The 24208-nt window shown below is 33.8% G+C and overlaps 2 protein-coding genes across 2 annotated transcripts; both read left to right on the top strand.

The window, feature by feature from the left end:
• Positions 1–5204, top strand: LOC127092608 (carboxyl-terminal-processing peptidase 2, chloroplastic). The gene is made up of 13 exons (XM_051031491.1): positions 1–178; positions 263–527; positions 835–984; positions 1794–1876; positions 1987–2195; positions 2908–2976; positions 3268–3386; positions 3743–3818; positions 3890–3931; positions 4223–4331; positions 4520–4617; positions 4698–4791; positions 4863–5204. Exons 1-13 carry the CDS (start codon positions 116–118, stop codon positions 4986–4988), a joined length of 1503 nt encoding a protein of 500 aa, XP_050887448.1. The 5' UTR covers positions 1–115; the 3' UTR covers positions 4989–5204.
• A 5303-nt stretch (positions 5205–10507) lies between these two features.
• On the top strand, positions 10508–13970 carry LOC127094606 (probable GTP-binding protein OBGM, mitochondrial). Its single transcript, XM_051033419.1, has 6 exons — positions 10508–10674; positions 10876–11075; positions 11200–11308; positions 12382–12464; positions 12543–12605; positions 12724–13970. The coding sequence occupies exons 2-6, from the start codon at positions 10941–10943 to the stop codon at positions 13864–13866; spliced, it is 1533 nt and encodes a 510-aa protein (XP_050889376.1). The 5' UTR covers positions 10508–10674; positions 10876–10940; the 3' UTR covers positions 13867–13970.
• The last annotated feature ends 10238 nt before the right edge of the window (positions 13971–24208 follow it).

The raw sequence follows: 24208 nt of genomic DNA on the forward strand, positions 1-24208 counted from the left end.
ACTATTTAATAATTTATTTTTCTTACTTATTTTTAAAAAAAATGAAAGATAATGTAAAAGAAACAATGCATTGAGTGGTTTGAAGCAGAGGTGTTGCTGCTGCCTTCACTCTTCCATGGAGGTCGTCGCGCGCTCTCCTTCCTTTCCCCTCCGTTATCCAACAATCTCCGTTCTTCAGGTTCCCTTCATTCATCTCCACATTGAAATTAACAATATTTCGATTTCAGAAATGCATATTCCATTAATCACTACTTTTTCGCAGGTTTCAAACTGTAACTGTTTTTCCCTAACAGAATCAAGGTTTTCATTTTCACTCACACATAACAGCAACAAATTAAATAAATTTTCACTTGGAGCGCTTCCAAAAATAAGCCACACTTGTTTTTCTCAAAGTTGGGGTTTCCTTCGCAAAAGAAGGAAATGTAACAAGGATTGCTCAGTGAAGCATGCTTCTATACTGTTTGTGCGGTTGGTTGCTGGAGTGGTGATGGCTGTGTCAGTTTCTTTGGCTTCCAATAGCCCTTCCTGTGAGTTTTATCACATGAATTTGTATTGGAATTTGAATTCTATAATCTAATTTATGTTTTGGAGCTTTTTTAGATTGGATTTTTTAAGCTTATCTATGGAAGAACTTATGGAAAATAGTTCATGACATGTTCATAAATTGTTTTTGGATTTAGGGGTTTAATAAAGCAATAGTTGATATTACATGTACTTGCATTACACATAATATTGTGATGAAATATAACTCTTTATTTTCTTTTTAATGGTTGAGATTAAAAAGGCTTTGGTTGTTGTGTTAATTTTATCTTCATTTTTTTTTCACCCTTCAAGGGGCCTTGACTGAAGAGAATCTTCTGTTTCTGGAGGCGTGGAGAACAATTGACCGAGCGTATATTGACAAGAGTTTTAATGGACAGAGTTGGTTTAGGTATCGAGAAAATGCATTGCGCAATGAACCCATGAACAACCGGGAAGAGACATGTATGGCTTTCATTTTCTACCTTTACTTATTTTTTTCAACTTGCTACAGTGTATTATGATGGTAATTATTTCTGCTTTTGTCATAGGAAATCATTTATGACTGTCTTTAAAGGATTGATGAATGAAATTATATTATTACTTTTCCACTGAATAGTTTCATGTTTGCTTGATGCGGAGTAAAATGGTTTAATTGAAATTGGGTAAAGTTTAATGAATAGAATTTAAATTTGATGGCAAAATATGTTAAACTAACTATCCTTCTCCAGAACCAGAACTCTCTGGAATATTCAAATGCTGGTACGCTTTGATGATTTAACCTCCAATCAAATTGGTCTGAATTAGTTAAATTCTAATAGAAGTGTACTTATCATAATCTCAGTTCTAGATTGAATTCAATGTTATGAAGACAAAAACATCCTATTTGGTTTTCCTTTTCGTGTCATCTTGGCTTTTGATATTTCTATAAGAGGTGGTGGGGATTGTTAAAGAATGGTTAAGTGTGGTTATATATATTTCCCACTTTTAAACTTGAAGTATCAAAATGGAGTAGATAACGGTTAAGTTTAAGAACCTAAAATGGTACAGTTGCCAAATTATTCACACGGCCACGTTGTCCAAATGGATCTTGATAATTGGAGAACGTTTTTTTAATCATCCATTGTTGATATTTCTATCTTCTATTATAAATAAAGGTTCTACATACATCATTTCTTAATAAGTCACATACTTGGTTTTGGCACGCCGAAATTTAGTAGGATTGCGTAGTATACCAGATTACTTATAATTGCTGTTACTGTATTTGTTCACAGACATGGCAATAAGAAAGATGCTTGCCACATTGGAGGATCCTTTCACTAGATTTCTTGAGCCTGAGAAGTTCAGAAGTTTGAGGGTACAAATCTATCTCGTTTTAAGTTTTCCCTTAGCTTATTTTACATGTAGTCCTTACTGCATATAATGCATATCAGATAATACCAAAAACTAATATTTTGTTGAAGGCAGTCTGGAACTAAAGGCGCTCTAACTGGAGTGGGGATATCAATAGGCTACCCTACCAAAGCTGACACGCCATCCGGTGGACTTGTTGTCATTTCAGCTTCTCCGGGAGGACCTGCATATAGGGCTGGTGTTTTGTCTGGAGATGTTATCCTGGCAATTGATGATATGAGCACCGAAAGCTTGGGGCTGTATGATGCAGCTGATCGCTTACAGTGGGTTTTTCTTCATCCTAGATGCCATTTGTGCTTTCAAAATCAATATTTTCAGACAAATGGGAAAAGTAAAAAGATAAAAGGAAGAAATAGTTAATATTAATAATGTGCAAAAGATCAACATGTATGATTACATTAATGTCTTAATAGTTTCCCAAAAAGTTAAAAGTAGTACCACTACTGTGTTGATAACTTCATATAAAGGTTGTGCTAGTATTTGTTGTGCCTTAAGAACTGTAATGTTGCAGAGATGGGAATTTTATGTTGGACGAGTAATCATACAATGATAGGATTAGTAATGAAACCATTAAAAAAAGTTGAGATAGCTTCCAATGTTGTAGAAAAAAAAGTATCTTAGGTGGTTCAAACATCTGCGGAGAAAATCTGTAAGAGGTAGAGGGAGACCAAAAAAAACTAAAGGCTAAATCATCATGAGAGACCTAGAATTAAATGGTCTATCTTAATCTGCTTGACAGAATATTATTTTGCCGTTTAATCCATGTAGTCAATGCCACCTGGTTATTTTGCCTTAATCTGCTTGAAGTTTTTCTAGCTTGTTCGTTACTCTGGTTTATGAGAGCCGTTAACAAGGTTCTAGTTACTTTAAAGTTAATATAAGCTACCATTTGAAAAACCAAATTTACTAGGTACTTCTGATTATTTGCTTTGAGCTTATGTATTTGATTGTCTGACCTTTTAAAGGAAATTACAGAGGACCTGATGGAAGCTCTGTTGCATTGACCATTCGCAGTGGTTTAGACATAAAGCACCTAGCTCTAACGTAAGTTAGTTTTCTTCCAAAGCAGAACTAATTTTGAAGCTTTGACCTTAGACAATATGCTTTGGTACCTAGGATGATGCAGAAAACTTGCAGTTTGATAATGCTTCATTCTATTTAGTTGCATTACACTGATATGGCTAATCATTGTTACCATTGTTAATTTAATTCTGCTGATTTTGTCATGGTTCTCACTACCCCTACTTGATTGGCCTAATTAATTACCTTTTTCTTTTACGGTAACTTTTTAATATTCTAATTAAACAACTAAAAGTAATATTTTATGCATTTCAGGCGAGAGAAAGTTACAGTGAATCCAGTGAAGTCAAGACTATGCAAGTTACCTGCTTCGGGAGATAATTCCCCAACTGTTGGATATATAAAATTAACATCTTTCAACCAAAACGCATCTCGTAAGTAGTAATTGATAGGCCAAGAATGATTTTTCTTGCTTTTATACTAAAGAAAAGGATAATTTAACCATTATGAATTAATAATGTGATACATATTTCTACCTAATATGACAAGCCATGGTTCTTACATGCTATAATTGGCACTTTGGTATAGAAAAGAATCAAATTTTCCGAGAACTATTGGTACTCCTCCACTTCTGTAGGATAGATATGTAGTTTGACCGGTTATTGAAAATTTAAAATTTCAAAAAACATAATTGATTTTTTTTTACTGTTTATGGTGTTTACTTAATAGACTAAAGTAAAAAAGTTTCTGCATCCTTTCTTTCTTCCTGATGGATCTGCCATCCTTGCAGGTGCTATCAAAGAAGCAATTAAAACATTCAGGAGTAACAATGTAAATGCATTTGTTCTGGACCTCAGAGATAATAGGTGATTCAACAATCAGCATTCCCTTTATATATTTTCAATCACTAGCTTTCTGAAGCTTATATTTCTTGCAGTGGTGGTCTTTTCCCAGAAGGAATTGAGATTGCCAAACTTTGGTAAGATATGGCTATCAACTAATGACATTTTTACATCCTGTATTTCATATAAGTTTTTGTTGGTGGCGCGTGAAATTCAAGCAAATGCTTTCTCTATCATTCAGGTTATATAATTATTTCATTTCCCGGTCCTAGGTGACACCTAGTATTCACACCTTTTATCGATCATAAGTGTTCTATGACCATATAATCAGAAACACCTTTGACCATTGTAAAATATATTACATGCCTTAAAGAATTTCTTGTTTTTAAATTATTCAGCTTCACGTTCTAACAGATACTATCAATCAGGTTGGACAAAGGTGTGATTGTGTATATTTGTGATAGTCGTGGTGTTCGAGATATACTCGATACAGATGGAAGTAGTGCTCTAGCAACTTCTGAACCCCTGGCTGTGCTGGTAAATTTTCTTCTTTTGCTTTACGCTCGCATTGCATCGGTTTTATATAAAGAGCTGGCTTCAAATGCATAACACAATGATTCTCTACTATAAATCATTGTTTTCTTCATGCGTGAGTTGGTTTCAAATGCATAACACAATGGTTCTCTACTATATAATGAGTAATTACATATCTTGAGCCTAATCAGGTAAACAAGGGAACCGCAAGTGCAAGCGAGATATTAGCTGGCGCATTGAAAGATAACAAGCGGGCCATATTATATGGGGAACCGACATATGGAAAAGGGTAAACTACTTAAGGTTTAGCTAGATTCAAACAAACTATAATTTATACTATTTTCCTAATATGAGCTACACGTGTTGCAGGAAGATCCAATCAGTTTTTGAGCTCTCAGATGGCTCAGGAATAGTTGTTACAGTTGCTCGCTACGAGACACCTGCACACACGGATATCGACAAGGTCTGCTCTAATATTTCCAATCTTTAAAAAAAAACTGGCTTCCCGTTTTAACACTTTGCTTTTGCATGTAGGTTGGTGTCATTCCTGACCATCCTCTACCAACATCATTTCCTAAGGATGAAGATGCATTTTGCAATTGTCTCCAGGATCCTGCTTCTTCTTGTAATGATAACAAGGTTCAGCTATTTTCAAAATGATTTTTTAGGTTCATGTTTATTGATTCCTTGAGAAAGATTACTATTCTTTAACAAATCAAAATGATTTTGGCGTCGTTGATCTAGCAAAGCAACCATGTTGCAACAAACATCTGTATACATGTAAAAATTAGAGACTACAGAAGACCTGTCCCAAACAAGCAGCATGAGATGTGTATGTGATTGTTGCTAGCTATACAGCTCAATCCATTTTATTCCCTCCAAAATCGCCATAAATTAAAAATGTAAACAAGCGCGCAGCATTGAAGAATGAGGGTGTACAGTATTATACAAGTAGGCTAAAATAAGAAGTTGAAGAATGCAAATTTGTATATGCATAGATCTTCAGTTTTTTTTCTCATTTACTGCAGTGAGATGATCATCAACATATAGACAAATCAACAACAAACATGTATTACCATCATTCACAGTGCTCTTATCTGCATACTCTATGTGTCCGAGTTTTGTCATCAAACTTTGGTAACTGAGTGGAAAAACTACCATCAAAATCCATGCTCACTAGAATCGCTCATATTTTCACTCTCCCCAAAACAAAACCAAATGCTATACTCATACCAATTTGTGAGAACAGTACTTCCTTGTTGCTTGCACAACACACAAAAGCACACAAGATGCAAATAAGAGGAATGGGATTGTGAAAAATGCGATCGATCTTATTTACATGTTTTGCATTTATACATTAGGTTTCTAAATAACAAGCTGCTATTTGGTTACAAAACACCAAGTTACTAGTTAGTTACACATTAACTAACTTTAACAACAAAACAATCACTAACGACATTATACACCAAGTTACTAGTTAGTTACACATTAACTAACTTTAACAACAAAACAATCACTAACAACATTATACTTTAATTAACAACCAACTAACAGTTATGGGGCGAAACATTAAATGAATTTTCTGCTCCTACATGAATGGTTGTGCTAAAAAAAACATGTTCAAAATTAAAGTTGCTCTACAATTTCAATAAAACTTTAATGTTTATTTATCTATCATACACTTTTACTATTTATTACTATCTTTTTTTAATCATTTAAAATTTTATTTTCAATATCATTAATAAAATATAATCTTGTAAATTCTTTAATAATTTTTCTTTCTCATGTAAAATTAACTACACTCCTTATATACATTCTATCATCAGGGAGAGATTGAGGACACGTTAGTTAGTTTGTATATAAAATTTAATTTGTTAGTTTTAAGTGTATGTTTGGTTTCTATTTTGTAAGAGTAAAAAATAATTTAGACTTAAATGCATTTTTGGTCCCTTTAATAATCGACCTTAATTTAGGCGTTTCAAATAATTGATCTCCTATTACAAAATCAACTATTTTGGTCCCTTAATTTTGATTGCATTTGGATTGACATGATCCCCTATCCAATTTTGCTTATGTGCCAACTTCATTAATGACGTGACATATATTATTTGGATACAGATCAGTAATTCATGATATTTTGATATCCACGTGGATATTTTAACTTAGAAAACATTAAAAATATTTTTTAAAATAAAAAACAATTTATAAAATCAGGATTGAAAAGCCTAATCCTCCAATTCACATTCTTTGTTCATTAGGATTGAAAAAACACTAATCCCCCATTGATAACCATCCTTTTAGAAGAAGTGCCAAATCCAAAATCCCCCAATCACATCCATCGTTACCCCTTTTGTCTAAATCGTTCAAATGCGCGTATTGTCCAAAACGAAGTTGTGAAGTTGTTTTTCAGAATTTTGAGGTTTGACGAAGATGAAAAACTCAGGAAGTCAAAATGAGAGAAATGAAGGGGTGAAATATTGTGTAGGTATGTATCTTTGTCCTTGTGGTCCTGTTAGTTTAGTTTTGTTAATGTATTCTTGTGGTCCTTGTGGTCATGTTATGTTAGTTTTGTTAATGTATTCTTGTAGTCCCTGGTGTCGGTTTATGTTTATTTGATTTCATTTTTGTCAAAAAAAATTCAGGTCATCTAAGACTAATAAGATTAGGTTGAGAATATATCATAGAGAGAGACAAGGAGTGATATGATCAGGCATATAGAGCCAAAAGGAAAGCAACGAAGTTAGTTCAAGTGGATGATATTGAGCAATTCACTCATTTGAGAAGTTATGGATAAGAGTTATTGAAATCAAATCCAAATAGTATTGTTGTAATACAATGTGCTGATAGTAATGACAACCATGTGTTTGAAAGAATATATGTCAGTTTAGAGGCTTAGAAGATAAGTTTTACAAAGACATGTAGGTCTCTTATTGGATTAGATGCATGTTTCTTAAAAGGGGATTATGGTGGACAATTAATGGCAGTAGTAGGGAGGGATGGCAATAACCAAAATTTTCCAATTGCATATGATGTAGTTAAAACTGAAACAAAAGATTCATGACAATGGTTTTTAGACCTTCTTCTGCATGATTTGAAAGGATACAGTTAAAGGTCCTACGCATTTATATCAGATGAGCAAAAGGTAAATCACTTATACTTATGATTTACTTGTTTACATATACATAGAGTTCAACTTTTATGTGACTAGGACTAGTTCCAGCTGTTCAAGTCATTAGTGCCAATGTGGAGTTCAGATTGTGTGTGAAGCATTTATATGGCAATTGGAAGAAGAAACATCCTGGGTTGAAATTAAAGGAAGTACTGTGGATAGCTGTTAGGGAAACAACATTTTCAACATGGGATGAGCAATGCAGAGAATGAAAGCAATGAAAGATGATGCATGGAAAGATATGTTGGATGCCCATGCTTGCCATTGGAGCAGATCACACTTCAAAACATATTCAAATGTGACTTACAAGTGAATAACATATGTGAAACATTCAATAGGGAAATATTGGAGCATATAAATAATCATATTATCACTATATTGGAAGGCATCAAGCATTACATCACCAAGAGAACGACAAGTCAGAATGAGTTGTTACATGGCTACACTAGATCCATATGTCCTAAAATTAAACTGGTTATTGAGAAGAATAAGAAGCAAGCACAAATGTGGAGTCCTACATGGCATGGTGATGATGACCTATCAATATTCAGTGTCACTAATGACATTGAAACTTATTGTGTGGATCTGAAAAAATAAACTTGCTCATGCAGAAAATGGGACTTGTCTGGTATACCTTACTGTCATGTAATTGCCTGTATATGAAACATCAAGAAACAACCTGAGGTTTATGTTGCTGCATGTTATATGTATGACTGGGTTGCATGTAAACTTACTTTGTTTTGTTTATGTAAACTTGCTCTATTTTGTTTAGAAAATCTACATTTATGAACACTTACTCAAACATTATGAATCCAACTAATGGACCACAATTGTGGCCTATAAATGATCTGGGTACAGTGACACCACCAGTGGTGAGGAGAGCCATATGTAGCCAAAAAAACAGAGGAATGAGACAAATGATGAACCTAAAAATCCTCACATACTACCAATGAGATTTTCAACTGTTACATGTGCAAAATATGGTGCTATGAGACATAATAAGAGGAGTTGTAAAGGCAAAAGGGCAGTTGTCAGGGTAATTCCAAAGGGTGGTAATAAGTCAAAGAAGGCTAAGAAAGTGAAAGGTGGAAAGGGAACAAAAAAGTCCAAAGAAAAGCAAACAGAAATTGCTCAAAGTTCACAAGCTTCTCAACATACTCAAGAATAGTTTCATTTTGACTTAAGTAGTTTATGACTTATTTTAGTTGTATTGTATGGTTGTATTTATGACTTAAGTAGTTTATGACTTAAGTAGTTTCATTTTGACTCAAGTAGTGTCTAGAGTTTTATTTTGGATGTTCAAATATTAATGTTCAAACAAGGTTAGTGTTAAGTATTTTGCCTGTTACATACCCTGTGCAAATTGCAGTCAAAATTATAGGTAAAATCTATGCATAATGCAATACAAATTATATGTCAAAATTATGAACAAATGCAAACAATACCAGTAATAGCAGTATGCATTAAAAATGACAGTCCAACTTATACACAATATGCATAATGCAACATGTCCAAATTATGAACAACTTATAATAGAGTAACAATTACAGATCCAACTTATAACATAATAACAATTACAAGTCCAAATTTTGAACAAATGCAAACAATACCAATAATAGTAGTATGCATTAAAAATGACAGGTCCAAATTATGAGAAATAACCATAACTTGAACAATAAGAATATGAAGTATAAATTACAGATCCAAATTATGAGCAATACCAACAACTTGAACAATACCAGTAATTTCATTCAAAATGTATTACAATCCACCTTATACCATTATATCAAACAACAATGTTGTCCCAACAAATGCAAACAACATAACAAACAACAACATCTAGTTTATATTCAACTGTTTCTTCAACATCTTCACTTTCATCTTCAATTCTTCCTATTTTGCTTTATACGATTTAATCGTCGCCTTCTCTTTATTTATATTCTTTAATAATGAAGAGATTAGCTCTTTTTTCCTAGGATTCATCTCCTCATCCCACCAAACAAAGTGACTGCATTTCTTGTAACCTTGAATTTGTAAGCATCAATGGAGATGAAGTTGAATAAATCATATCCAATACCAGAGCATTAACATTGAATATGTAAACATCAATGGAGAAACTTCTACATACCTCATACATCCCACATTCATAGAAACATTGACATGAGTTAGCATCTGTCCATGCTGTCACCAATGGAGCGTCCAGACCGCACTTGCATACGTACCTCGAACGATTTGAAGATCTGCTTCCATGGCTAAAAACAGATTATTGTGACATCTTCAATAGAAACGACAAGCTGAGATTTGAACGATTTTGTTTTTAACGTGGAGAATATGATGAAATACGATTTTCAGAGAGACGATGGAGGAGAGAAGAAGAAGAAGACGAAATACGATGGAGAGAAGAAGACGAATTTATAAATTGTTTTTTTATTTTAAAAAATGTTTTCAATATTTTCTAAAATAAAATATCCATGTGGATATTAGAATATCATGAATTACTGATATGAAATCAAATAATATCTGTCACGTCATTAATGAAGTTGAAACATATCAAAAATGGATTTGGATATGGGACCACATAAATCCAGATGCAACTAAAATTAAGGGACAAAAATAATTGATTTTATAATAAAGGAATCAATTGTTTAAAAAAACCAAACTAAAGAATCAAAAGTGCATTTAAACCAATAATTTAAGAGATGTAGAATTTATTTTAGCATGTTTGAATCTTCTAAAATATAATCGATTATATTTAAAACTATAATTTGTATCTTTTGAATTAGACCTAATTTTACACTAAAACTTATTAAACAACTTATTTTTGCATGTATATATTCAACCATAAATCGATTTATATTTAACTTATTTTTAACCATAATCAATTTTACAAAACAAATTTATTCAATGTCAATTTTTATCATTACAAAGCCAAACAAACGCTAAGTATCAAGTGTAAGTTTGGTTTCTATTTTGAAATAGAAAAACAAAATTATTGATGTAGAATTGATTTTGCATTGTTTGAATATTCTAAAATATAGTTAATCATGTCTATAGAATTGATTATAATTAAAATTAAAATTTATAGAGTATAAAATAATTTAAGACTTAAATTTATCAACTCATTTTCAGAATTGATTTCAGCGGTACTAACCAATACGAATCCAATCCAAGACACTCGTGAGTTTCCTCTTCTCTTCTCCCCGCGATTCGTTCACTATTATCAAATTTTTATCTTCATGAAAAAATGTTTCAAAATTGTCTATGCATGACACCTGCTTGACAAAATTCCTCAATGAGAAATCCTATATAAACAGTTTCTGTTTTTTAATTTTTTTTGCTTGGTTTTGGTTTAATATAAATCTCTTCTTCTTTGTTCAGTTTCTTTTGAATGTGCGAAGAAAAAAGTTACAAATTTATTGAGTGATTATAGAGCCCACACAGAAATGTTGGCCTTTGAAGCAAGATCCATTAGACAAGTAGAAGCTTTTACTCGAACTTGTATATCTAGTTGGTCTAGTATATTTCATTATTGTTACTCAGATTCTACTCACAGCAAGTCTAAGCTTGCTCCTTTACAGGTTCATCTCCAATCCAACTCATTTTTAAACTACATATTTATAATGCAATGATTTTTTTTGGGCATTTTGTTATTTATTTATTTTCTGTTTCTAAGCACTCACTGCATAGGGTTTTTATTTGTAGGAGAGAAGAATGATAGACAAAGTTAAGATATTTGCAAAAGCAGGAGATGGTGGTAATGGTTGCACCAGCTTTCGCCGCAGTCGACAGGAAAGCAAGGGCGTACCTGATGGTGCATTTTCTTCTTTTCTTTATTATTGTTATTAGCGTTTCTTCAAATTTTAATTATCTACTGGTTTTTGCATATAGTTAATTGAGTTAATAACCACTTAGGTCGATGAAATTATAAGACAATATCAACATAGTTTCTCACCTTATCAATATTTCAAAATAATTGCTGAAGTTACAGTCTTAATCAGGTTTATCTCCTCATTAATATTAACAATAACTATAGTGAAGTTAAGTTGGTAATGAATTTGAAACTAAGTGGATAATATCATAGACGCGGAGTTTAATATTTATGCATTATCAATATAAAAAGTTTTATATTGTCTGCCCATCAGAATCATTCATAATTGCTACTTTAGAGGTGATTATAACAAAAGTCAATCATTTCCAAAGATCTAACAGTTATGACTAAATTAACTGACATTATCTTTAAATTTTGGGTTTAGGGTTTACAGGTGATTAAAACAAAAGTCAATTCTAAAGATTTAATGATTATGATTAACTGGAAGTGTATAATATCTTTAAATTGTGTGATAGAACCTAGAATTTTATAGAACAAAGGGTGTGATTATTGAAAGGAAATGACTGAGCTTAAAGCTCTACAATGGTGGAAAATACAGAAAAGAAGACCAAACTAGAGTTCTTGAAACTCATAAACCAAGCTAGGCTCCTAAGCCAGAGAGCATTCTCTCCTAACTATTTTCTAACAAACTTTTTGAATGCCTACTCATTTCCATCCTCTTTCTTTTATAACAGAAAACTCCCTAAAATTCAGGGAATATCCCAACTAACTATTATTCCCACAGCTTCCACAACCTTCTAGAAGCTATGGCCATGGTGTTCTATCACTGAGTGCACATGAATTAAATCTTTGATAACAAATCCATGCACATGGACAAACTTGATTAACATTTATTAATAATGTGGGGGACTGAGTTGATATCGACTTATATTTTCAGAGAATTATTCAGCAATCAAAAACTTTGTTAATGATTTGCGAATACCATCATGCAGTTGGTGTTAAAAAATTATGATGGTGCACGGTAGTGCTGATAGCAATGGATTTGCTTAATGTAGGTGGCGGCGGTGGGATAGGTGGTGATGTAATTTTGGAATGCTCTCGTAGAGTTTGGGACTTCAGTGGTCTGAAGCGTCATCTAGTATGCACTTATATATTTTACCAAATTTATTTATGTGATGAGATTTTTCACATCAGTGACACTAATGGTTCCTGGTAGATGGCAGAGAGAGGAGGACATGGATCATCAAAAAATAAGATAGGAACCAGGGGTGCTGATAAGGTTATTGATCTTTACTTGTTCTTTCACCTATAAAAAATGTTTCATGTTTTTATTTTCTTCTATTTGGTGGTGTTTTATAAACACAATTCTCTTTGTCCAAACTAACATGCTTTAATAGGTTGTTCGTGTACCGATTGGCACTGTACTTCATCTTGTTAGTGGTGATATTCCTTCTGTAGTAAAAAAAACTCAATCCTCGGCGGATTTAGACCCTTGGGAGGTTCCTGGTGCACTTGTTGATGATCATTCAGAACCTCGGGACGGTTCTATCTCCAATGTGACAACGCACGAAAATGTCAATGCAATACATCCTACTGGCTGCTCGTCATCTGAAACATCTAAAGCAAAAGTTGAGAAATCTGTAAAATCTACACGTATTGCATCAACAGATGCATTTTCTCAACTTTCCTCTTCTAATGTCTCTCCCAAACTTGGTACAGAGGATATAGGAGAGAAACAAGAAATACTTAACAATGTTGCTGAATTAACAGAAGAAGGTCAACAGCTTATTATTGCTCGTGGAGGAGAAGGTGGTCTCGGTAACATATCTATGTACAAAGATTCAAGGAAGCCTACGACTACGAAGGCAGGGGCATCTCAACCCATAACCAATCTTCAGGACCCTGACAGTGTTAACCTAAGTTCCGGTTTGCCTGGATCTGAGACTGTTCTTATATTAGAACTCAAGTGCATTGCTGATGTTAGCTTTGTAGGAATGCCTAATGCTGGTAAAAGCACTTTACTTGGAGCTATATCAAGAGCTAAGCCGGCTGTTGGGAACTATGCTTTCACCACTCTTAGGCCAAATTTAGGGAATATGAACTATGATGATATGTCGATAACCGTGGCTGATATTCCTGGACTCATAAAAGGTGCACACCAAAATCGTGGACTTGGACATGCATTTTTGCGCCACATAGAACGCACAAAGGTTCTGGCTTATGTGGTAGACGTCGCTGCTGCTTTACCGGGAAGAAAGGGAATTTCACCTTGGGAACAACTGAAAGACTTGATTCTAGAGCTTGAGTACCATCTGGATGGTTTATCCAATCGGCCATCGTTGATAGTCGCAAATAAGATTGATGAGGAAGGTGCAGAGGAAGTGTATGAAGAGTTAAAGAGAAGGATCGAGGGTGTTCCTATCTTTCCTGTTAGTGCTGTTTTGGAGGAAGGGATACCAGAGCTTAAAGCCGGCCTTAGAATGCTTGTCAATGGTGAAACTTCATGCACACTTTGCCTAGATCAAATTTTGCTTGATTAGATTAGATTATCATTAACCCTATTTGTAAGTATGAGTCAAGATAGAATTTAAAATCTTCTTTGCATGATAACCTGGAGGAGTTTTAATTCTTTCTATTTTGTTTACTTCCTCTGTACTTGGAGCTGGGTGTTTTTCTTGGTTCTGTAAACCAAAATGAACTCCCCAAAAATAATGGTAATAACTTAACCAAATCATTTGGTATGGGCAATGTTTACGAAACTCTTCAAAGGATAACTAAAATATGATTGTTATTCCCGCACAGGATGTTTATTTTACTTTCTATTCATGATTCAAAATACTTTTAAAAATAAATATTTTTTCCAGTTTGGTCAATGCTTTTTGAGCATTGACATGAATAAAACAGGTAGGAATTTGTTCCGGGTCAGCAGTAGGCCGAATGACGAATATGTCCAATTATCTGTCTAAAGGCATATCCACGAGAGTGTTGAAGGTTTAGGGCACCTATAACTATCGAACTCATACTCAATCCACTTATATGATTTAACAGACTTTCGCATTCCATACTGTGAAATATGAGGTGGTTCTAACCTTCTCCCATATATAATGTATCCTATGACAAATCTGTTGGTACGTTTTGAACCATAACTTGTTCTATTACTTGGATTCATTGACCGACTTGGGCGTTGTAATGATAATCTTGGAGTTATCACCCATTACTGCGTCGGAGAGCATTCATCACCTCACTAGTTGGTTTCACGATTTGAGATCCATCATTTTTAGTTTCTTGAACACAATAGCGGCGTCTGTTGGAATCGACTTCTGATTCCCAGGATATAATTGGAGCCATTTGATTCCAAAATTGTGAGCTGCTTACAAGGAGCTTATTCGAAGAAGAAGATGACGACCGATCTAGCTGCCAAAGACACCACATATTTTCCAACCTCAAGATTTTCATTTTCCTCTCTGTTGATTCAATCAACAACGGATTGTCTACCAAAAAAGAACCTCCACCATGAAGCTCCCCAAACTCACTGATGGCAAACAAGAGATAGGAATATGCCATACCTATTTTAGAGTTTCGAGACCGCAAGAAAATGAATGTGATTCCTAATGCAACATTTCTAACAGTCGTATCCGCCACCATAGCAAATCATATAGTATAAGGGTTCCTCATTAACGACGGGAGCTCCTACGATCAGATGTACATCGATATCGTCATGAGATTAAGGTTATACTGATTTAAATTAGTATGAAGGAGGAAGTCTTTTAGCGTTCAATGACTCCTCAAGTCTTTTGAGTGGAACTATCGAGTTGCCAATCTCTTTCGGGGAAGGGAAGAACGAGAGGCGTCAATGTGTATTTCATCGTGATCCCTTGTGAAACCTTGTACAATGGCATCCTTAGGAGATCAATCCTCGTAGCATTAGATGTAGTGGCCTATCTGACCTATTTAAAGATGAAATATCACACCAATTTAGAAAAATTGGGTGTCATTTTGGCCGATCTACGTGAAGATCGCCTTATACATGAAACCATGTTATAGAACACCCTCAAAATTATCGTTGCTTCTGAGAGAAGAATGAAAAAGATATGGCAAGTAATCAATATGGTGGACCTCGACATGCGAGAAAACGAAATACTATGAAATGAAGAACTGGACCCATCGACAGAAGTCAAAGTGAGAACCATAAGGCCGATTTTGAATGTCAACTTTGAGATTGTCCGACTCAACGAATATTCAACATGGTCAGTATGTATAGAAATTGAGCTAATGTTCATCAAAGTGAAAAAAGGGCACATTAAGTGCCTTAAAGCTAATGTCAAGCTCTTTGTAGTTTCTCCTGACGAGATACCTGACATAGACTCTAGTGTGACTTGCAACCATTTGAACATTGACCCATTTGTCTGATATGTGGCTCGGCAAAGAAGGTGACAATCTCTTGAGAAGGCTGAAGTAACGAGGAAGACAAACCAGGGCCTAACGGATGCCAAGTTTATTTTTGATCTAAGGTATATTGAATGGTTGTCCAATGTCATGTTAGTGAAGAAAACTATAGGGAAATAAGGAATGTGTGTCGACTACACCGACCTCAATTGAATTTGCACTAAAGATTCATACCCACTTCCTAACATAGACAAGTTAGTAAATAACTCATCCGGCTACAAGCTATTATCGTTCATGGATGCATATTTCAAGTGAGAAAATTTCCAAAATAATAATTAATTGTATGATTATATTATTTGAATTAATAATATAAATATAAATATTATATTCAAAGTTTTCATATTTCTAATTACATGGTCTATAGTAATTATTATTGGTCTAAAGTGCCATTTAATTGGTTTCCTTTCTTTTAGGAGTAGTTGTAACGTATAAACAAATATTTGTTATTCTTATGCGAAACGTTGTTACTAAGTTGCAATTGGAATAGTGTCATACCTTTTCTAAGAGTTGCTACTGTTTCATAACAGACATGATTTTCAATATAAGTTACAGGTTATGGTCACGGTGGAAAAACACACTAAAACCAATCTCAATTAATTTCTCATTCTAAATCATTTTTCTCTTCTCTAATGCATGAGAGCAATTGAAAGAAACATTCTTCTGTAAAATATTATCAACAGATATGCTTAGAGAGATTGTGCAATTCTCTTTAAGGATTCCAAAGTATCCTGCAGGAAATTCGCCGGTAACTCCTTTTGCATCCAACATAGAAAGATTGGTGGGGTGAATTGTTCCTTAAGCTTAGTGTAAAACTACACGCTTTGGAAGTTTATCGTGCAAATTAATTTCTCTGTTTCAACTCCATTTGTTCTTAGTTTTGCAGCAACACCAAAAATTCAAAGATGCTAACAATCTTAAGGAACAATTTTTTCTTATTCAATGGCTGCTTCACTAAAAGAGATGACTTATGACTTTGTGAAATTAGAGAAATTCGATGGAGGGAATTTTATTCGTTGGCAGAAAAAAATGAAATTTCTTCTCACAACACTGAAGGTGGTGTATGTCCTTAACATTCCAAAACCGGAAGAAAAAGAAGATGAAACAATTGCTGAAACTAGAAAGAGACAAAAGTGGGACAATGATGATTATATATGCATGGGACACATCCTCAACGGTATGTGCGATTCGTTGTTCGACATTTATCAGAGCAGTAACTCCGCAAAAGAGTTATGGGAGAAATTGGAATCAAGATACATGCAAGAGGACGCTACAAGTAAGAAGTTTCTTGTTTCTCAATTTAATAATTATAAAATGATAGATGGTAGGTCTGTTATGGAACAAATGCATGAAATTGAACGTATTCTCAATAATTACAAATAACATAATATGCACATGGATGAAACTATAATTGTATCCTCCATAATAGATAAACTTCCTTCTTCTTGGAAAGATTTTAAAAGAACCATGAAGCATAAGAAGGAGGATATTTCTCTTGAACAATTGGGTAATCACCTTCGTTTAGAAGAAGAGTATCGAAAACAAGATGATACTAAAAGCCAATTTACTCAAGAGAAGGTCCATGTGATGGAGGAAGGAAATTCAAGCAAACATTCCAATAAAAGAAAACGAGATTTCAAAAATTCTCATGAAAACCACAAAGGTTATAACAACCTAAAGAAAAAGAAAGGAAATTGTTATCATTGTGGAAATCCAGGACACTTTAAACATGAGTGCAGGTTCTTAAAGAAAAAGAACAAAGATAAGAATTCAAGTGCAATAAAAGAAAATCTTGTTGCTGTTATTTCTGAAATCAACATGATAGAAGATGTTAATTCTTGGTGGATAGACTCTGGTGCTACCCGTCATGTGTGCAAAAATAAAGAACTATTCAAGACCATTAATGAAGAAGATGGTAGTGTTTTGTACATGGGAAATGCTTATACTATCCAAGTCAAAGGAAAATGATCGGTAGAGATTGAATTCACATCTGAAAAAATACTCACTCTTAAAGATGTATTCTATGTTCCTGAAGTTAGGAAAAACTTGATTTATGTACCTTTACTTAATAAGTATGATTTCAAATTTGTATTTGAGGGAGATAAATTTATTCTCTCCAAAGGGGGAATGTTTGTGGGGAAAGGTTATCTTTGTGAGAATATGTTCATGTGTAATATTGTTAATAATAATAATAATGTGATTTCTGCTTATATTGTTGAGTCTTGTGATTTATGGCATATGCGACTAGGACATGTTAATTTTAGTAAATTAAAAGACATGATGAAATCAAGTTTAATTCCTAATTTTGATATAAACTTAAATTCTTGTACCACATGCATGTTAACTAAAATTACAAGACAACCTTTTAAGAGAGTTGAAAGAAATTCTAAAGTATTAGATTTAATTCATTCTGATGTATGTGATTTACATGGTTGGCCTATTATTGGTGGTAAAAAATATTTTGTCACTTTCATTGATGATTGCACTAGATTTGGTTATGTTTGTTTAATGCACTCTAAAGATGAAGTTTTAGAAAAATTCAAAATTTTTAAAGCTCAAGTAGAACTCCAACATGAAACTTTTATTAAATGTTTTAGGAGTGATAGAGGGGGAGAATTCTATCATCCTAATTATTTTGAGTCCACTGGTATTTTACATCAAATAACTGCACCCTATTCCCCACAACAAAATGAGATAGCAGAAAGGAAAAATAGGGTGTTGGAAGAAATGATGAATGCCATGTTATCATATTCTGGTTTATCCAAAGGATATTGAGGTGAAGCCATGCTAACTGCATGTTATATACTGAATAGAGTTCCTAATAAAAGGAACATGATAACCCCATATGAACTCTGGAAGAAAAGAAAACCAAATCTTAAATATTTAAAAGTTTGGGGTTGTAGAGCAATTGTTAAGGTGTCTGAACCAAAAAGAAAGAAATTGGGAGAAAGAGGAATTGAATGTATATTTCTGGGCTATGCTGAAAACAATAAAGCATATAGATTCATGGTTATTGAATCCAATGACTCATATCCTATTAATACCGTGATTGAGTCACGAGATGCAATTTTTTAAGAAAGTAGATTTACCTCAATTCAAAATTGCAAAGACAATGTTCATTATGATGTTCAAAGTCTAGAAAATAATGTATCAAATAATGATATGTTGGGATGTTCAGAACCTAGAAAAAGTAAAAGAATCCGAAAAGTAAAAAATTATGGATCAGACTTCTTCATGTTCCTTGTAGAAGGAAATAATGATTCTATAAATCGTTATGGACCAATTTGCTATAACCTAGAGAATGATCCAGAAACATTTGAAGAGGCAATAAAATCTCAAGATTCAGCCTTTTGGAAAGAAGCCATCCAAGAGGAAATGGACTCGATTATGGGTAATAAAACCTGGAAATTAGTAGATCTCCCACCAGGGTCAAAACCCATAGGTTGTAAATGGATCTTTAAAAGGAAAATGAAAGTTGATGGTACCATTGAAAAATTCAAAGCTAGACTTGTCGCTAAAGGATTTACACAAAAAGAAGGAATTGATTATTTTGATACTTATGCACATGTTGCAAGAATTGCATCAAATAGGGTGCTTATGGCACTCGCTTCCATCTATAAATTTGTCATTCATCAAATGGATGTTAAAACTGCTTTCCTAAATGGAGAATTGGATGAAGAGGTGTATATGAAACAACCTGAAGGGTTTGTTATCAAAGGCCAAGAACATAAAGTGTGTAAATTAACTAAGTCTTTATATGGGTTAAAACAAGCGCCCAAACAATGGCATAAAAAATTTGACCAAGTTATGTTGGCCAATGGATACAAAATAAATGAATCTGACAAATGTATTTATAGTAAATTCAACAATGAAAAAGGAGTTATGATTTGTTTATATGTGGATGATATGTTAATCTTTGGTACTGAATTAAAAGAGGTAGAAAAGACTAAAGCTTTCTTATCCAAAATTTTTGATATGAAAGACTTAGGTGAAGCAGATGTGATTTTAGGGATTAAAATCATAAGAGATGGTGAACATATTAGCTTATCCCAATCTCACTATATTGAAAAGGTGCTTAAGAAATTTGATCATTTGGATTGCAAATCCGTTTCTATCCCATTTGATCAAAATGTTAATTTGCAACCACATAAAGGGTATCCAGTGGCACAACTTGAATATTCAAAGGTAATTGGATGCTTGATGTATGCTATGACATGTACTAGACCTGATATAGCATATGTTGTTGCTATTAATAGAGTATTAAAATACTTGAAAGGGACGATTAACTACACTTTAACATATAGTGGATATCCTTCGGTTTTAGAAGGGTATACAGATGCCAGTTGGGTAACATATATATAAGATCATGCATCCACTAGTGGATGGATCTTCAATCTTGGTGGAGGTGCGGTTTCTTGGGGTTCAAAGAAACAGACTTGCATTGCCGACTCCACCATGGCTGCATAATTTATTGCTCTGGCTGCAGGTAGTAAAGAGGCTGAATGGCTAAGAAACTTGTTGTATGAGATACCTATTTGGCCAAAGCCAATAGCACCTGTATCCATACATTGTGATAGTCAATCCACACTATCTAAAGCATATAGCCAATTATATAATGGAAAATCTAGACATATTGGTATAAGACATAGCTATGTGAAAGATTTAATTTCAAATGGAGTAATCTCCATAATATACGTAAGAACTAATAATAATCTTGCAGATCCTTTGATGAAAGGTCTGACAAAAGACACGGTGTTGAAGACATCATTGGGGATGGGTCTCAAGCCCATATCTTATTGATCACCAATAGTGGAAACTCAACTCACACTTGATTAAAATCAAGTCTTGAGTTCAATGATGAAAGTATATTATTAGAGTGATTGAAGTACTTAACAATAGAAACATCCCAATGGACAAAAAGTACTCAGACCATAAAAGTAAAAGTGATAGGATGAGATTATTCTCTTAATAGATATATAGCATATGTTTGCTGGAATGCTTATTATGGGAGTTTTTCTAATATAGTCTACCTATATGAGAATGAAGTAGGCCGCTTCATAGAGTTCAAGGGCTTGACTCTTAAATTCTCATGAAAAGGATACATGACATAGGGCCTTATCAAATGTGTCATATTTACAATTCTTTTGATAGTATCGAGATTTCATGTGTAAGTTTTGCACACTTGTTCTAATAAGTAGTTGGTTCAAAACTTGTCTACCAATGTCTATTCGGGATGAGTGAAACCCATATCTTACTAAGTATTGGTTCAAATCGCGAGATACCAATATCTGAAACCATGATTTTTTCAGAATTATGAGATTTAGTTATTTTGAAAATGGTGGGGGATTGTGAGAAAATTTCCAAAATAATAATTAATTGTATGATTATATTATTTGAATTAATAATATAAATATAAATATTATATTCAAAGTTTTCATATTTCAATTGCATGGTCTATAGTAATTATTATTGGTCTAAAGTGCCATTTAATTGGTTTCCTTTCTTTTAGGAGTAGTTGCAACGTATAAACAAATATTTGCTATTCTTATGCGAAACGTTGTTACTAAGTTGCAATTGGAATAATGCCATGCCTTTTCTAAGAGTTGCTACTGTTTCATAACAGACGTGATTTTCAATATAAGTTACAGGTTATGGTCACGGTGGGAAAACACACTAAAACCAATCTTAATTAATTTCTCATTCTAAATCATCTTTCTCTTCTCTAATGCATGAGAGCAATTGAAACAAACATTCTTCTGTAAAATATTATCAACAGATACGCTTAGAGAGATTGTGCAATTCTCTTTAAGGATTCCAAAGTATCCTGCAGGAAATTCGCCGGTAACTCCTTTTGCATCCAACATAGAAAAATTGGTGGGGGTGAATTGTTCCTTAAGCTTAGTGTAAAACTACACGCTTTGGAAGTTTATCGTGCAAATTAATTTCTCTGTTTCAATTCCATTTGTTCTTAGTTTTGCAGCAACACCAAAAATTCAAAGGAATAACAACCTCAATCGAATTTGCACTAAAGATTCATACCCACTTCCTTACATAGACAAGTTAGTAAATAACTCATCAGGCTACAAGGTATTATAAGTAAATACCTATATATGGGGCGAACAAAGACAAGACATCATTAATGACTAAGGGGGCAAACTATCGATACAACATCATATCCTTTGACTTGAAAAAATGGGGGGAAATGTACCAAAGAATTATGAATAAAATCTTCATGGAAGTAATAGGGGAAAGGTTGGAAGTCTATATGGTTACATGATCGTTAAGTCCAACAATGAAGAATTACATGACAAACATTAGCCAACATGTTCCGGAGGTTTTGACAATACAATATGAGACTCAACCAGGAAAAATGTGCCTTTAGAATCATAGCGGCAAATTCCTGGATTCTTCCTGACAGAGAGAAGCATAGAGGTGAACTTAGATAAGTGTGAGGCAGTCATCAAGACGTGAGCAGCAACAACTAAGAAAGAAGTAATGAAATTAAATGGGATGCTCACAACCCAGAACATATTCATATTTAATCTGACCCAACACGCATTGACATTTTACAAGTTACTGAAGAAGAAATCACACTTCAAGTGGATCACTAAGTGCAAACAGACGTTCATTTCCCTAAAAACGACCTTATCGACCCAACCGTTTTTCTCCAGACCGGTCGTTGGAAAATTTTTGTTCCTTTATTTTGTCGTATCTTCTAAAGAATTTAGTGTGGTCCTCATCTGAGAGGTAGATTCTACTCAGAGTCTAGTGTATTGTATATCCAAAGCATTAGTCGGTCAAGAAACGCGTTACTAGAAGATAGAGAAGACATCATTGGATTTGGTAACTGCATCTCTGAAACCGCGACGTTACTTCTTAGCACATGCCATTATCGGACGCACTAATCTTCCTTTGAAACAAGTCATCCGCATACCAGACCTAGCTAGGCGGCCAACGAAATGGTCTATCAAAATGTATGAGTTTAACATATATTTTAAGCTTTTGGAAGCATTGAAAGCCCAATTATTTGCATACTTCATAGCAGAAATGATTCCTGGTGCACCTGAACCAGCTCATACTCGAGTCGCGTTTACAAATGGGTCGTCAAATAGTAGATGAAGTGAGACCAGTCTCATATTGGAGAATCAAGTTGGGTTAATAATTTGCATACAGGGAGGAAACAACATTAATGACCCTAGGGATAGTTAGGCACATACATGAGAACATCAGTTAATGGCTGTTATGCTCATAAACTAACAGCCATTAAGCCATGAAGAATGCTCATAACAGCCATGAAGAATAATCAATGAGAATTAGTTGCTTAATCATGTTCATATTGATCTCTTAATATAGTATCAAAAATCTATGAACACTTGAAGATTCTCATTCTTCGTCACCTTTCAATTCACCCTTTCATTTTCATATTACATTGTATAATTGTTTTCATCACTTTGATATGCAATTTGCTTCACAAATTCTTCTTCTTCATTAATCTGTAAGTTTCTTCATAAATTTCCACATTCTTTTTTAATTGTATTGTTCAATTCTTGTTTTTCTTTTCCTTCACCGATCCAAGATGCCTCCACGCGTAGCACCAACACATCACATTGATTTAGATTCAACATATTACATTCATCTAAGTGAAGGTCCTAAAACGATTAATATCACTCCAAAATTGGATGAAGTTAACTACCTTGCATGGAGTAAATCCATGACACATGCTTTGGGTGCCAAGAACAAACTCAAGTTTATTGATGGAACAATCGAAATCCCTACAGTTGATTATCTTAACTTCTCTGATCAGATTTCTTCCACAATCGTTTTCCATGAAACTGCACTAGATGTGTGTAATGATATACATAGAGATTCTCAAAGGCTGACCATGTGAGAATCTCTAATCTTCGATCACAAATCAATAAATTGAAACAAAACTCGAGAACAGACATGGAGTATTTCCTAGAGTTGAAAGCACTTTGGGAAAAACTTAATTCTCATTGCCATATTCCTATGTGTACTTGTATTCATAGATGTAGATGTGAAGCCCTTCGAATTGCTCAAGAATACAGGCTTGAAGATCAAGCAATTCAATTTTTGACAGGTTTGAATGAGCATTTTTCTATTGGTAAAACTCAAGTTTTTCCCATGGATCCCTTGCCCTCCATTAACCGAATATAGTCACTTGTGGTACAAGAAGACAATAACCACAAGAACTTAACACCACCTAATGATAGTGCCATTTTAATCAATGTTGCACAAAGGCCAGACTTTAAGAACAAAGGTAACTTCAACAATTATAAGAATCATTCTCGTGTGTGCACTTTTTGTCATGGGAATGGTCATACCATTGATTTTTGCTATCAAAAGCATGGTCATCCAAATTTCAACAAGAACAAATATTTTGTGAATGCAAGCCATGTTGATACATCACCTCAACAGTTG

This window comes from Lathyrus oleraceus, chromosome 6 (genome assembly GCF_024323335.1).
Source record: "Lathyrus oleraceus cultivar Zhongwan6 chromosome 6, CAAS_Psat_ZW6_1.0, whole genome shotgun sequence".
Taxonomy (NCBI): Eukaryota; Viridiplantae; Streptophyta; class Magnoliopsida; order Fabales; family Fabaceae; genus Lathyrus; species Lathyrus oleraceus.